Source organism: Bidens hawaiensis, unplaced genomic scaffold (assembly GCF_021521415.1).
Source record: "Bidens hawaiensis isolate Kalapana, Puna unplaced genomic scaffold, B.hawaiensis_p1.1 tig00035506_1, whole genome shotgun sequence".
Taxonomy (NCBI): domain Eukaryota; kingdom Viridiplantae; phylum Streptophyta; class Magnoliopsida; order Asterales; family Asteraceae; genus Bidens; species Bidens hawaiensis.
In genome coordinates this window covers 32,283-47,811 of record NW_027496179.1, presented here as the reverse complement: position 1 = coordinate 47,811, position 15,529 = coordinate 32,283, and the positions used below count along the sequence as shown (strand labels likewise).

The 15,529-nt window shown below is 35.2% G+C and overlaps 1 protein-coding gene across 1 annotated transcript; it reads right to left on the bottom strand.

Annotated features, from left to right (window-relative positions):
* Nucleotides 1–4,886: 4,886 nt before the first annotated feature.
* On the bottom strand, nt 4,887–9,971 carry LOC143587442 (putative DNA helicase MCM9). The gene is made up of 19 exons (XM_077068737.1): nt 9,862–9,971; nt 9,683–9,785; nt 8,896–9,031; nt 8,594–8,732; nt 8,382–8,448; nt 7,742–7,916; nt 7,561–7,660; nt 7,337–7,434; nt 7,183–7,248; nt 6,971–7,063; nt 6,756–6,872; nt 6,588–6,660; nt 6,442–6,508; nt 6,043–6,124; nt 5,831–5,952; nt 5,678–5,745; nt 5,436–5,593; nt 5,097–5,249; nt 4,887–4,969 (listed from the first exon to the last, which is right to left on the bottom strand). The coding sequence occupies exons 1-19, from the start codon at nt 9,969–9,971 to the stop codon at nt 4,896–4,898; spliced, it is 2,001 nt and encodes a 666-aa protein (XP_076924852.1). The 3' UTR covers nt 4,887–4,895.
* Between the last annotated feature and the right edge of the window lie 5,558 nt (nt 9,972–15,529).

Genomic DNA, 15,529 nt, shown 5'->3' with positions numbered 1-15,529 from the left:
AAGCTATTGAAAGGAGCCAGAGAAGAAGATAACAGGATGGAGCTTAAGGATGATAGATTTTATTCCTGTTTATCTTTAGTTTTGTTTGTCATTAGGTATTTTGTTTTCAAATTTGAACAATGTATGAATTTGATTTGTAATGCCCAAGTGGCAGAATTCCCTTATGTAATGAAATGATATTTATGCCTAAACTGATTATCATTAGAAGGCTGATACATGTGTAACTCTATGCAGGTATGTTTTGGTGCATCTGAACTTGTTCCAATCTAGGGGAGATTGTTGAGTCGGATATTTGCTAAGGAATATTGGAATCTTCTCAACCTCCTCTGGAAATCGGCTAAGTATGGACTACGAGCAAGCTTGGACTATCGAGCATGGTTTATTACCTCGAGCATGGTCTTCAGAACCATTTCTGGTGAATTCTTCTAAGTGTTGAAGGCTTCGAGCAAGCTACACTTCAACGAGCAAGAGTGTTCTTCTATCGGGTATGGATTGCCAATCGAGCAAACAACTTGATCGTTCAAGTTTTAACCAACTGATCCGAGCACAGGATGTCCGAGCACATTGGTGACAAGCATGGATGCAATAAGAAGATGTCATATGTTCCAAGCATGGACTTCGAGCATGGTTCAGTCCCCCGAGCAAGATTTACATCCGAGCATGCTGAAGATTGTTCAATAAGTCTCAAGACAGGATTGAAGACATCAAGAAGAATGAGCTTGCTCGATGGACTAGTTCGAGCAAAGCAAGGATTGGTCAAGAAGAATGAGGCTTGCTAGAGGAGAATATTTTCTCTGAAAAATATTCTTAAGTAAAGTATGCTCGTAGACACTCATCAAGCATACCATGCATACTGAGTCTGCTCGAGCAAGATACATATTATGCTCGAAGACTATTACACTTGTATTTGTATTTGTCTTTCATTATGTAATGATTAGGGAATTTAGAAGGAATGTTAGGGTCTATAAATAGTATTCTAGGTTTCCATTTAGGACACGACGCTGGCTACGCACGCAATATGAGAGAAAAAACATTTCAAAGAATATTCCTTTTGTTTCCTCGTACCGCCACCGCCGCCGTCACGAAACCCTAGACATTCCTCTACTGTTCCATTAAATGTTATATTAAATGCAGTGAATCTTTATCTTTGATATTGTTTTTTCAGACTATATTTTATTGTTTCGTTGTCATTATATCACATCTTCGTTCTCATCCGTTGAATATCCTGATTCCACCAAGGTATTCGATAGGCCTTTGGGTATTGGATCTCTGTGCTCTTGTCGACCTAGTTGTTTTTTTAGACTATATTTTATTGTTTCGTTGTCATTATATCACATCTTCGTTCCCATCCGTTGAATATCCTGATTCCACCGAGGTATTCGATAGGCCTTTGGGTATTGGATCTCTGTGCTCTTGTCGACATACCTTAGGTTGCACCTGATCCCCGGTCCTAACAGGTTCTCTTGGGCCCCACATTTGGCCCATACCACCTTGTTTTCCGTGCCATAAGTGAAATCCCGGTTCCAAATTTATTCTGGGTTCGGTTTTTGGCAAGAAAATTGTATCGGGTACAACAAACAGCGTGAAAACGAGTGTTTTTGGCCATTTTCTAGTAAATTTAGAAAAACATACTATTTGTTTGTAAAAATCCAAAATATTTTCACAGGTCGCTTAAAACATCCCAAATAAGTGTTTTGTAAGTCTTTTTCGGCTTAACGGATGATGCAATGCTTGTTTCGTAGTTATCTTTCGCGTTTAAAACTATAGCGGGTAGTTAAACGAGCGTGTTTCGTTTAACTAGTTTGCTATCGTACTAAGGCCATAATATCAACATATTGGCTTCTAATATATGTATATCACTTATAAATGCCCCCTCCCCCCCCCCCCCCCCCCCCCCCGGGGATATCCGAGTCATAACCAGACTCGTTCGGTTATTCGTTTGTTCGATACGCAATAACCGGTTAATCGTTTGATACGTAATCACTGAGTTGTATCTGGTTTTGTAACGAATGTCACAAATATTTATTTTTAAAACTTGAACGACGAAAAGCCTCGTCCCCCCCCCCCCCCCCCAACCTCCTCGTTGTCGCCCCTCTTATCGCCCGGGGGGGGTTCCTCCAAAAAAATCACCCATGTCGCTCACAAATGCTGACTCACTACACTCACACTTATAATGCTTAGTTCTCATACCCTCCAAGAATTTATTATACAGGTATTAATGAAAAACTATATAGAACTAACATTCTCATCACATTTCTCATAACACCCTCATTTCTATAATTGAGAAAAGATACAGTTATTGCGTAACTGTTGGGACTACAATTAGTTTATATTTACATAAGTTGTAAATGAGAATGAGGAACTCAATGCGAAGGAGAATGAAAATGAGCCCAATATTAATGCTCTTACCCTCGTTTAACTTTTTTGTAATCATCATTTTAAAACAATAGATACGCTATGTTTTGCATATGTATTTTTATTTTAGCTTTGAAAAACTTAATTACCCTAGCAAACTACTAATGTGACAATTATTTTGTGTACGATACGTAGGAACGTTGCTCATGTATCTAACTAGTTTGTTCCCTTCGCGCGTTGCGCGAGGAACTTGGTAACGGGGTCGAGTTTAAATACAAATATATAAATGCATCATAATGTGTCGTTTCAATACAAAAAAATGTTATCTAAATAAAAAAACAGTTGGTTGGTATCGGTTCGGCTCATTACGGTATCGACGTGGTGCTACAGTCACTATATAGCTTACAAATAACTTAAAAATTGAGGGATCAAAGTTACAAAAGCTGCAGGACTAAAAGTGTAAGATATGTATTTACATGGGCTAAATATGCATAAATTGAATTTCTACTCTAGCAAGTTTTGGTTTGGTTTATAATATACTAGTGTGTGGAACCTGCCTGTGTTTAGATGACTATAAACAAAAAGGGTCAAACGATCCAAAGTTAATTGCTGAATGCAACGTAAGCCTGTATTAAGTAGTACCAATTTCATAACAGCGCCAAACAAACGCACGATAATTTGACTTTGCATAAGTAGACCTAATTTGTTTCTTGAGTTCTTGTTTTGCTTCATAATGCGCGTAGTAGCTGTAGGTCCATCTTAGTAAGTAGTAACCCGCTTGGTTCAATATGGGTGCTTACTATTCACTTATAAACCAATTAAACCGAAAACAATCGGAACATCCAGACTTTTAATCGGTGATTGGTTTTTAATTGTAATCATTCTCTGTCTTAATGCTGCAAATGGTGTACTTGTGAAGATCATCACAAAGGGAGTTAGTTATGATGACTTTTACCTGAATGTGAAGAACGATCAGAGGAATGCTAGTAATAGGCAACCAGCTCTCATAAGTCAGCAGTGACAAATCTGACCTGCAATGAAAATAAGATTTACATATCCATCAAATGCCTCCATGCCTTCATTGCTTCTCAGCTATGCTCATTGTCACAAATCCAAACCCTCTATGTAAATCACCTACAAAATACATGAAATCCACCATTGTAACATGCACCACACCATACACAGTCAAGAAAATGTTGAAAGAACTTCAAATAACACCTCAACAATGTCAACTTCAGTTGACACCATTTTCCAGTTCTTTCTTGAATTATTTATTATTGCCTAACCAAACTAACATCAATTACTTAACCTTGCAAAGCGCTAATGAAACAGACTTATGAGCAAAGTCGTACATTTTTAACCCTTCCCTCTTTTCCATTTAATCAATCTTACAACAATTCTAATAATCCAGAATTTTTAAAAACAAAGCAGTCAAAGATATTAAATTATGCAATTGAATCAAAAACACTAAATCGGGGAAACGACGAAAACAACTACATTAACGAAATCACTAACCTGTTCTTCAAATATGCAAATCAATTAAACACGTTCAATAGTTTACAACAAACTACTCACCTAAACCACCGGTCTAGATGTATCGTTTCTGGCTACTTTGCACCAGAGAAGCCAGATACAAACCCACTGACGATACAACAGTTAGAGACACAATTCATTAGATAACTAATCATCAGCAACCATAACATGATACTCATTACTTTAAACTCAAAAAAACATCATGGCTTCACATGTAATGAGAAAAACTTAACAGGCCAAGGCACAACTTCATGTTTAGAGGGTAAAAATCAACCAAGTGTTGGTGGTGATAAGTGAAGCATAACCATGTCTAGGCAAACTGTTGTTGGGAATAAGTTAAAGGACAACCATGTGTAGGCAATTATTATAAGCAAGAACGACACCGCTTCAGGCTCAGAGTAAATGACGCAACCTGGTTGCTTCTTTGAAGCCATCTCAGATCCGTCTCAAACCTTGTTATCATCATAGCCTCATATGCCAAAAACCACATAAGGAACAACATCGGACGTGGTTTCACAAAGCCTTCACGGATATCATTTGAAGCTCAAGAAAGCCTCATCGCTACAATTAACATCACAGAGCCTGAACAATTCTGTCGCCTAGGGTTCCTAAATGAAACCCGGCAACAACGCTTACAAATCCGCCACCGCCGAAAAGATCACCATCGTTCGCCACCGCCGGAGAGGCGGTGTCCAGAATTGGTGAGAGGCGGTGGAGACAAATGATACGTGAAAAGGAGACTCGTTCAAAAAACCAGAACTAACAAACACGTAGCAGCGGCCAAAGACACATGGCAAACCAAATTGACGAAAAGCAAAGTACCAACTTACAAACACAGTCTACAACAGTGAATGCACATAGTTAGACGAAATTGTATTATTATAAATATTAAACACTCGTTTCTTCATTTCCATACTCATCAACCAAACACCATGTTTGTGTCAACATTATCAACATTACACTGCAACTATGGTATACATATGCCAATTTGACCATGCTGACCAGATTCACATGCTAACTATATCTGCGAATTCGTCAAAAGAATTGAGCTTTGCAAGAATCTGCTTTTCTTGCATGGCATCTGCACCTTTAGTCAAGGGATTCACAATTTAAGCATCCGACTTAACAACTCAAGTTGATTATATTGCTAGTTTAAATTTCTTTCATTCTTTTAGTAAGAAAAGAAAATGCATAAAATAAAAGGATACATTCTTGATCAGGGTCATCGGAAAAATTGGAGTGCAGTGCATTCCCAGAACTATCAACAATGGCTGATGTTGTCATAGATGACTCGATGCATAATATTGCTGTTATGGCATCTAATCGAGTCACTTCATTTCTGAACATCAATCTCGCATGTGCTACAGTATGAGAATATGTTAGATATGATCATAATTATCATAAACATATCTGAATGAAACATTTTAGCAGGCTGTAAGCGTTTAATATAAATTTGGGCAAGTTTTAACCTATTTCAGATTGACCAATTTGACTCATTTCTTTTAAAAAGTTGATTGACTCGTTTGAAAATGAAGCAAAAGTTGTACCTTGAGCAAGTCGAATCAAACTCTCGAGCATTCGAACAGTGGTTCTTGCTGCATTTTCTGTTGCAGATCGTCTTTGTAGTTGATAATATCTAGAAATAACATTTTCTGCCTCTTTGGTTAAAGTTGGCCTAAAATGCCCTTTTACAAAGTGGATATACCTGCAAACATAATTACATCATTACACACACATATACATACACGTGCGTGTGCGTGTGCGTGTGTGTGTGTGTGTGAAATTGTACCTTCTGAGCAAGGAAAGAGGCCATTTTTTACTAATGTCTTCATGAAATTTGTCCTTTTCTGGTTCCGCCTGTGCATAGAGACCACAATCAAGATTTAGCCCATATGTAAATGATGAATAGAGTACACGCAACATACAGTAGGCTAGCTAGTACCTGATCAAGAATATGATCTGAGACAACTTTATCCCAGTCTGGATTTTTTGTGTCCAAAAGAACCAGGACTATATCAAATCTACTGATTAAAGGTCCAGATAATGTAGTGTTGACAGATAGAGCTGAATTTTGTTAGAAAAATACAACAAAAAAATTTTATATTAGTTGTCATAAACAATAAAACATAATAATTTTAAGATTGGAAACAATACATTGATCAGGATCATATTGGCCTTTAGGATTTGTTGCACCGAAGACTATAGTTCTTGTACTGAGAGTAGTTACAAGACCGGCCTGAAAATGAAATAGGCTGTAAAATTATAGAGTAGTTAAGTGCCATTTTAGTACCTGTGTTTTGTTCAATTATGCAACTTTAGTACCGTTTTTGAATTTATTGCAACTGGCTACTTCAGTTTTCTAAAAAAGTACTAACTAAAATAACATTTTTTAGAAAACTGAAGTAGCCAATTGCAAAAATTTCAAAAACGGTACTAAAGTTGCGTAATTGAACAAAACACATGTACTAAAATGGCACTTAACTCTAAATTATATAAATGTAATAAATAAATTATAAGAATAAAGACGGAATAAAATATTAATACATAGATTACCTTCGCAACGCTTATAGTCTGCTGCTCCATTGCCTCATGTATAGTGGCTCTATCATGTTCCCGCATGCTGTTACATAAAATGTTAAAATAAATAGGTAAGTGGATAAATTAAGATTATTAATTTAGTTGTTAATGCAACTAATTACCTATCAAACTCATCAATGCAACAGAGTCCACCATCAGCTAAGACAAGGGCACCAGCTTCTAGCATCCATTCACCTTCAAAATAAAAGGCTCGCCAGTCAAACTTAATCTTTGACCGTTTTTAAGCACGCTATTTGTTGTATATGATTTACTACAAAAGCAAGTCTCACCTCCATCTTTAACTGCTGTAACGGTCAATCCTGCACTAGTGCTTCCCAACCCGGTAGTGATAACAGATCTTTTGCTCAACTTAGCAGCAAATTTCAAAAACTGAGACTTCCCTGTACCTAAAAAACTTAAATAATTGAAAAGTCAATGAATCCCTCTAAAAATGCTTTAAAAAAACTTCAAATCTAGATTAGGAATTTTGGCATAAACATTTTACCTGGGTCTCCAACCAGAAGAAGATGGGACTCGCCTCGAACTTTTGTCCCAGAAGCATCAACATGTTGCACTCCTCCAATAAGTGTCAAGGCAACTACAATAAACAATAATTGCACTTGTAACTAATTAACTCATCAATTAATTAGTTGCTAGTTAAGAGGGAAAAAAGCAAAATCAGTTTTGAATTTTGCGAGAAGTTGAAACAAAAGGTACCTGCTAGCTTCACAGTAAAGAGACCATAAACTTGTGGACAAATAGCCCGAAGGATAGCATTTCTACCTGTAGAGATAACATGTGATTTTAACAACCGATATGATCTAATAGACCATTACTATTAGCATCAAGCAAATGAGCTATGTGATCTTACCACTTAATGGCGTGTCTTTGAATTCAGACCAAAAATTTTCGAATTGCTGAATAACTTCAGCAGGGATTTCAATATCCAACTTTATCTCATTTATTTGTCTAAAAGTAACAAGATCTATGTTAAATAAATAGATGTAAGCAAATGATAATCACAGACATGTTTATCTTCCCATAAAACTCTTGCTTAGCTAATCATTTGAGAGTACAGAAGAAACTACATAATACCTAATGTAATTAGCCACTAATACAGGTTCAAGGTCACAACGAACATCCTTAATATCCGGAGACCATTTGGCTGTCAAAACTCCTGTGACAAGTACGTCATCTGCAATAATGTTTAAAAGAATGGTATTTAAAGAGCATAATTAGCAAGCATTCTGTAAAAACTAAGGATGAGATGCAGTACCTCCGGCTTTAACAACATCAACAAGATCATCCTGAAGAATAACGGGAATTGAACGTGGGATTGCCCCAACACCTAAAACCTGAGTGCTTTCTTGGATCTTTATCTCCTGGTAATCATGACACACTTTGTTGCCCTCTAGAAGCTGGAAACCGGTACTTTCACAGTATTTGTCTTTCTGTTAAGTGAACAATAAGTATACTCGAAACATAGATTGAAAGCACAAAGCATAGATATTATAAAAATAATAATAATAATACCAACTCAACACAAGTATGTCTTTTCCTTCATTATCTTGGTTTAAAAAGGCATGACTCGCTCCCACGCGTTTAGGTCCAAAAAACCGAGGCTGCATCTCTCCACTTAGGTTTAAAAAAGCGTGAAGTGTTTCTCGATGTACAACCAAATAAGCTTTAATTACAACCAGAAGCTGCATCTCTCCACTTGTTTTACATATCAGCCTGCCTTAATTTCTTAATCCCTTTTGTTGTTATTACATATTAGCCTCCTACAGACCCTAATTTTGACTTAAATTACATGAGGCCCTGCCTTACGCGCGTTTTAAAACCAAGTTCATTACAACTTAAAAAGAATTAAACCAACACAATATGCATCATTATACAAAGAGTGAGTTGATAATAACCTTAGAGGGACAAAATATTGGCTTTGGTATAGAATTCCTGCTTTCCAGTTCAGGCTGAACCTTAAACCTAAACATTAACATCTCCCATTAGTAACACAATACCAAGAAAGTTGCTAACAGACTATACAAAATAGGGATAATGTCATCCATTTACATAAAGATAATGTTTTATAAGTAACTAAACAAGGAAAAACAGTCTAAAGAATTGCAACCTGTATTTGCATTTCCGACACTCATACTCCCTCTCTCCTTCAATCATCTTAACCGCTCCGGATCTAATTACAGTTCCCTTTAGAGTCAGAAGAATGCCCCGATGCTTCACACGTATGCGTCCAATGCTTGGACAAAATTCTACATAATCCAATTAAATAATGATAATTTCTCAACGTCTAGAAACAAAGTCTCCTTTGCAAAAGAAAATTTGTTCTTATAAGCAAGTCACATTCAGCTAAACTGATCGAGCATCTTACATGTATCCTCTTTATGTGCAAAAATGGATAAATAATCTATGTACCAGGATAATCAAGCACCGGGCCACGAACTTCAATCCGAACATGCACAAATTCCTTAATACTTGCAGGTGGATGATTTACACCTTCCTCATGGCTTTCATGCTTCCAATTTGTCTTAAGACGTTCAAAAACCGTTTCCTAAATCCCAAATGAAGGAATGTTAGTCAAATTATTTGAATTTTTTAAAGTTATGATTTTTATGCCATTTTTTAAACCAACCATACCAAACCCCTTTTGACTGGAACAAGTCCTGACCCGAACCACAACAATCTTTCTTAAATCGACCCAGTTGGACCAGTAACGCAAACGACCTGAACCCAACCTGACCCAAACCCCTTTCGACCGGAACATAATAATCCTATTATGAACTATGCAGTCGATACCGCCTACATCGGTTATCGGTCCCTTGGTAAGTATAGGTAATATTGGCGATATTCCCAATATCAGTGCTTTAAGTCTTAGTTATCAATTTTTAGTGTTCAATGCTAGTGCTTTAAGTCTTAATCGATTCCTACTTGTTACGGTAGTTAGCATTTTGTAAGTTGCAAAAGGTTAATTTGTTAATGGTAGGAGAGTATACTGAATTATTAGTGCTAAATTGCTATATTTATGAATTTTACATTATATTAAAATTACCGATATCCCACCGCGATAACAGATATCTCCTATTTGTGGCCCAAAATGACCTCCTATTACACTATAATAATTATCCAACTTAAAACACTTGGGGGTTCTTATTTGGCAGGTGTATTTAGAATGAAAGAAGTAGAATAGTAGATAGTAATAAACCTGAGCCAATTTGGCGGCATTGTCGAATAGAGGCAAGTAGTCCTTTGGTGCAAACAGGATCTCATGAGCGAGTAGAGAATCGTGCTCCATCACTTCAGCGAAACTGATAAAACCAAAGAACACAATAATCAATTAATTAATTACTGAGCCAGCAAGCCCTACTTTTGTTAGATAGATACTCGACATAAAGGGGGTAATGAAGACGGTGATCGGAGGAGAAAATGATCGATTGGAGCTGATCGGAATAATACTCCGTCAACAACTCCGATAGTATCTTCTCCGCTCCCATTGATGCTTTGCTTTGGCGGGAAACTCACAATGAATGATATGTTAGCTTTTTACTAGCTGCATGCATACTTTTATGGTGTTTACTTACCGAATATTTGAACAACACTATACCTCAATTAATAAATTCGTTCACTTGTTGTGTCGGTAATTTTTTTTATCAAAACAAATGTATCACTTTAGCATATCGTAAAAGAGTAAATATATAAATAAATATATCATGTTCTTTCAACCGGAGTCAAAATACCAAGGGAATGAGAATTGCTGTGCGTTCCAACATAAGTTAAAGAATTAGGTGGCGCGGGTACGTCCCGTCAGATCCTCCCACTATGAGTATGTGTATATGTATGAGCCTCTTCCATCATAAAAACAATACACCCGTTGCAGAAATTCACATGGTTCATAAACAATTTATTTATAAATGAAACATGCATGACAAATACGTGAATTGGTTTATAAACATGAATGAAATAAGAAAGAAATCGTAACGTGTTACACCCCAAAATATTATAAAAACATAAAAAGGGAAACTCACATGATAAGTTAAGCGAGTCGACGGTTAATAAAACACTTAAACGAGTGAACCGGAAGTAATCCTAGAAAAATATAAAATATTCTATGTTCAACGACAAGTACACGAAGAATGAAGTAATAAGTAAAGAAATAGATGGCTCGGTTTGTAGTTTGGAGTTGTAAGGTATTAGATGAAAAAAAGTATATAGTTTATAATTGATACTAAATATTTTGTCGTAAAATCTTTAAGCAAGTTAGTTTTAGTTTTTACCAAAAGATTTAGTTGTGATAAAGTTTAGTCATGTCCATAAGTTTGAAGTTTGACTTGTTTCAAGAAAACCGAAATGAGCCTAAAAAGTATAAAGGACAAGTTAAGCTAGTGGTTCATTTTTGGTCGGACATAAACTAGATTTATGTCAGGTTCGGTTCCATTATGTATAAAATATTATTTTAGAACTTTAAAGATGAAAGAGTCAAATTTTATATGTTAATAACTTAATATTATAAAAGTTCCAAACTTGGACCGACTAGTCACATAAGCAATCCGAGTTTGTTTTGGATGAAATAACACCTTTGTCAAATTAATTTCAACAAGGCATCACGTTCTAAATGATGAAAACATGCAAAAAAAAAATAGCACAAACATACCCGAGGATTTAACACGAGGATAAAGGATGAAACTTGAAAGTTTGACTTTTGAAAGTCAAAGTAGACAAAGAACACCAAAATGAGAGAATAACAACGAATTTTCGTAACTTGGAGATTGTGGCAAAGTTGAATGAAAAGGAATGAGGTCCTATTTAACTGTACCAGAGATGATTCAAAAGGTTTTAACAAAATGATTAAAAGGTCTTGAAAAGTTTTGAAAAATTACATATTTAACTCAATTAATTGAGTTAAAACATAAAGATCATATTGAAAATAGTTTAATATCGACATAAATCATTCACATGAACATAAAACATTTGAATTGGTTAAGAATCAGAGTTTTTAAACAAGAAAAATGAAACAGACATGCGCGCCTAGCGTCACGACAGGCGAAGGTTTAAATCATTGAAAGCTTTATAAATGTATCTTACACGAACAAGACAAAAATGTTGATCAGTTCTTCACGTATGTAATAGAAAACATGAATGCTATGATAAACCCGTTAGTAAAACATACCTGTTATAATAGAGAGAGTAGCCATGGCTGATGAGAATCCTCGAGACGACATGATAGTCAGCTTGGTCGAGTTCCCCTTTAGGATGTATATTAGTGGTGGAGATTAGTGTTCTTGAGAAACCGAATTATGGAGAGATAGGGGTCACGAATTTCTTAATTGTGTGAGTTAGGTTTTTCTTATATGATGTTAATATATCTCTTCTATGTATTTATATACACCCAAGGGGGAAACCCTTGATTAGCAAGTAATGGCAATATAGTCCATCAACAATTACCTAGCTAATATAATAACAAGGTATAATCAATTTTGATCTATTATTATATAAATGATAATGATGGCCACACATAAATATATATATTATTATTTATAAATGATAATAACAAGGTATAATCAATTTTGATCTATTATTATATAAATGATAATGATGGCCACACATAAATATATATATATATATCCATATATTTATTCTTACATTCTCCCACTTGGCCGAATAATTATTTATTATGAGCATTAGATTAGTCTGTAGATTTTAACACTCATTTTAGCTTTAAACTCAAACTGGAGCAGAGAAATACAATCATTGAATTGAACATCAGCTCAAGACCCCCATTAATCATACTGCAGCCCTTGTTTAAAACCTAAGTAGTTATGATCAAAATTTTATAAGTAAGCCCTTCAAATATTTGATTTGTATATTAATTTGTCTATATATCATTACGCATGCAGAACATATTAAGAGACATACAAAATCAAAACTGGTGAGGAAAATTAATAATTAGTCAATTAAAATTAGTCATTCATATAACGATACACTATTATACATGGTCATAAATAATCCCGTCTTTATTATAAGCGTTTTCATATGACTTGTGGGTAATAGACCTTTAGTTATAGGATCCTTAAGCATATCATGAATGTATTCGATATGAGAATTTAGGTTTCATCACATTTTGATGTTTGCATTAACCCATACATGGATTATATTGACTTACAGACTAAATGTTCTTTGGCCTTCAGTTTAAAACTTCAAGTTGCTTTATGAACATGTAAATATGCAAGTCAGTTGTTAGGAAAATTTGTTTAAATGTTCATGTAATGTAACTCTTAAATATTATAAGCTACTTGAACAATGATGATCCTCAAAGAAATATTTTGTAATAAGGGTAAGAAAATTCTTTGATGATTTATTCCCTCTTGAATATAGCCTTTAATAATCAATCATGCTTCTTAGTGTCTTAACGTTTGTATTAGAATTTAGTTTAGTTATGAACACTCTTAGGTGATTCAACCAAATCCTAAACGTTATTCTGACTTATAGAATTTAATTTAGATTGCTAATAATAGCTTTATTCCATTCAGAAGATTGGTTGATATTAATGGTTTAATTAGAAGATGTAGGATCAGTAAACTTTTCATCATCCATTTCAACTTTAGTTAAGGAGGTTATATAATCATCAAAGTTAGTAGGCTTTTGTAAGACCTCGAATCGCGGGAATCCCACAGTTGGTATTCATACAAGAAACTTACAAATTACTTAAACTCAAATCAATTCATTTCATTTCAAAACCAGTTCAGAGTATAAATCAGCGGAAAATCAAAATTATTAAAACAAGTTCCCAAAACCCGGGAATTATGCCGAAATCAAATTTCAATGTATAAGTAAAAATTTAAAAGAACAAGGTTCATTAATAAAATTTCCGACTAAATATGCCCTTCACCGTCCAAGCAGCCTCGTGCACGTCCAAACGGTAATGCATCCTCCTCCTAACCTGAAACTCACACTAACATGCACACAAAGTCAGCTTGAGCTGAGTGAGTTCAAGTTTTAATAATTGACATCTATACTAATAATCATTCCAAGAGTTTTAAAATAAAAAGGGATACAAAAGTTAGTCCATCATCAAAAATAAGTAGTCATACTTATATATATATATATATATATATATATAAACATCCATATAATTATATCCCTATAATTATCATCCAAGTAATAACATCAGGGTCGAGCACACGTACAACCCAAACACGTAACATCTCATCCAACGTATGCAAACACAAAGTAGGCATACGTAAACATCCTTAGTCGATAACGACTAATAAACATCGCCAATTATTGGCCATACAATAATACATGTATAAACATTTATACTAACATACAATAATATCATCCCAAGGCCTACCCTATACAAAATAATTTAAAAGGTTCATCAAGCAAAATCACTTAGGTGTGCATGCTAGCCCAAAAACCTAAAAAGAGTAAAAAAAGGGCATCATGAACTCACCTGGCACAAGGCACGATTTCACCACGAGCTAGAGAACCCCTAAGTATCCCCAAAACTCAAACGCCTGTCGGTTTACATATAATTATTACTAACGACACCGAAATGACTTGTTTATCCTACGAGACGCTCTAACATGGTTTGATTTACCTAAAGCCTCGACCTCATCAAACTCAATCATAACAGCCCCTGGGGCCTTACATTCACAAACACGACCCTTAGATACTCCCGGGAATAAAGAATCCCCAAATTACCTCCGGAAGCACTAGGTGACACCAACACGCGCGTTTAAGAGTTGTTTGGGCAATTAACATCCAACTCATCCCCGTGTGGACCCAATATGATAAATTCACGGCCAACAAGTCCACACAACGCCACACAAGTCAAATGGGTCGGTAACTCGCAAGTCTAACGCACCAACTATTCAATAAACGTAAATGCGCGTTGTACCGACCTGTTTGACTAACCGACAACCAATTCAGCCCCATTATTTATAAAAATGATTTTTCAACAGCCCGTACATCAAACCGAGTTCACCCGAACTGAATTGGTCGTTAATCACTTCAACCCTCGCGTTAAACGCAACAATCTACTATTCTAGCCAACCGAACACTAACTTTCAAACTACAACTAGTTGACCATTCAAACGAACACCAATGCACATAATTTTAAAGTATGTTATGCGACTGATTTTGTTTTGGACGTTAAGTTTGCGACCAAACAATCTCGGTAGGTAAATTCGCGGTCGACCAAATTAATTTTTATTTTGTTAATTTTTCTAATTTTTAAAACTAGCGAAAATTTTTACAAACGAAACAATTTCGTTCGCTACATTTGCGACTGATTAACAGCCAAAAAGTTTCGGTTGCTAGGTTTGCGACCGATTTTGTTTTGGTCGCTGCTTTTGCTAACGAACTGATTTTAGTCACAAATTTTGCAACCGATTTGGTCTCGGCCACAAATTCAATCTCTGAAATTACGACTATGCTAGTTGGTCCTAAATTTTGGTCGCTTTTGCCCCTTTGTGAAGTAGCTTTTGTACTGTATTGTATTTATTAACACATGCACTAATTACGTACCCCAAACACTTTATTTATATTATATTAAATAACTTTCAATACATACTATGACTCAAACTCCTACTTTCTAAACGTTCAAACTAATAAGATAAACTTGCAACAAATAAATAAACTAAATAGATAAATCCTAACATTGTACTGTTAGTTAACTCTTAACTAATTAAGGTATTTTAAATCAGCACTTTAACTTTCAAGATTAAATTCTTATATTTTTCATTTATTTTGAAACTACATCATTCTTGATTGCTCTTGCTTTGTTTCTTTCTCTTTTCTTTTTTGTTCTTTCTTTTTCTTGCCGGCCTTAACTTCAGCACAAGTCTCTTGCTCTTGCTATAACCAAAACTAGGTTTCTTGCTCTTGCTTTTGATAAGAGGAAGGCCAAATTAGTTACTCCATACTTTTTCTAGCCAAATTGTTAACATTTGATTGACTAACATGCTAACTAGGTTCTGGCCTACTTGCTAACCAATATTTCTTGCTATAGACAACTTGTTGATCTGAGTGACTTACTTGTTGATAAGATCGA

Bases quoted from the DNA above. Each gene is read 5' to 3' on its own strand.
- LOC143587442 (XM_077068737.1), bottom strand. From the start codon at position 9,971: ATGGGAGCGGAGAAGATACTATCGGAGTTGTTGACGGAGTATTATTCC. The intron at 7,661-7,741 runs GTACTGCATCTC...ACATTATTGCAG, and splicing joins TGATGTTGTTAAAGCCGGAG to ATGACGTACTTGTCACAGGA. The intron at 5,746-5,830 runs GTACTAGCTAGC...CTCTATGCACAG, and splicing joins CAGATCATATTCTTGATCAG to GCGGAACCAGAAAAGGACAA.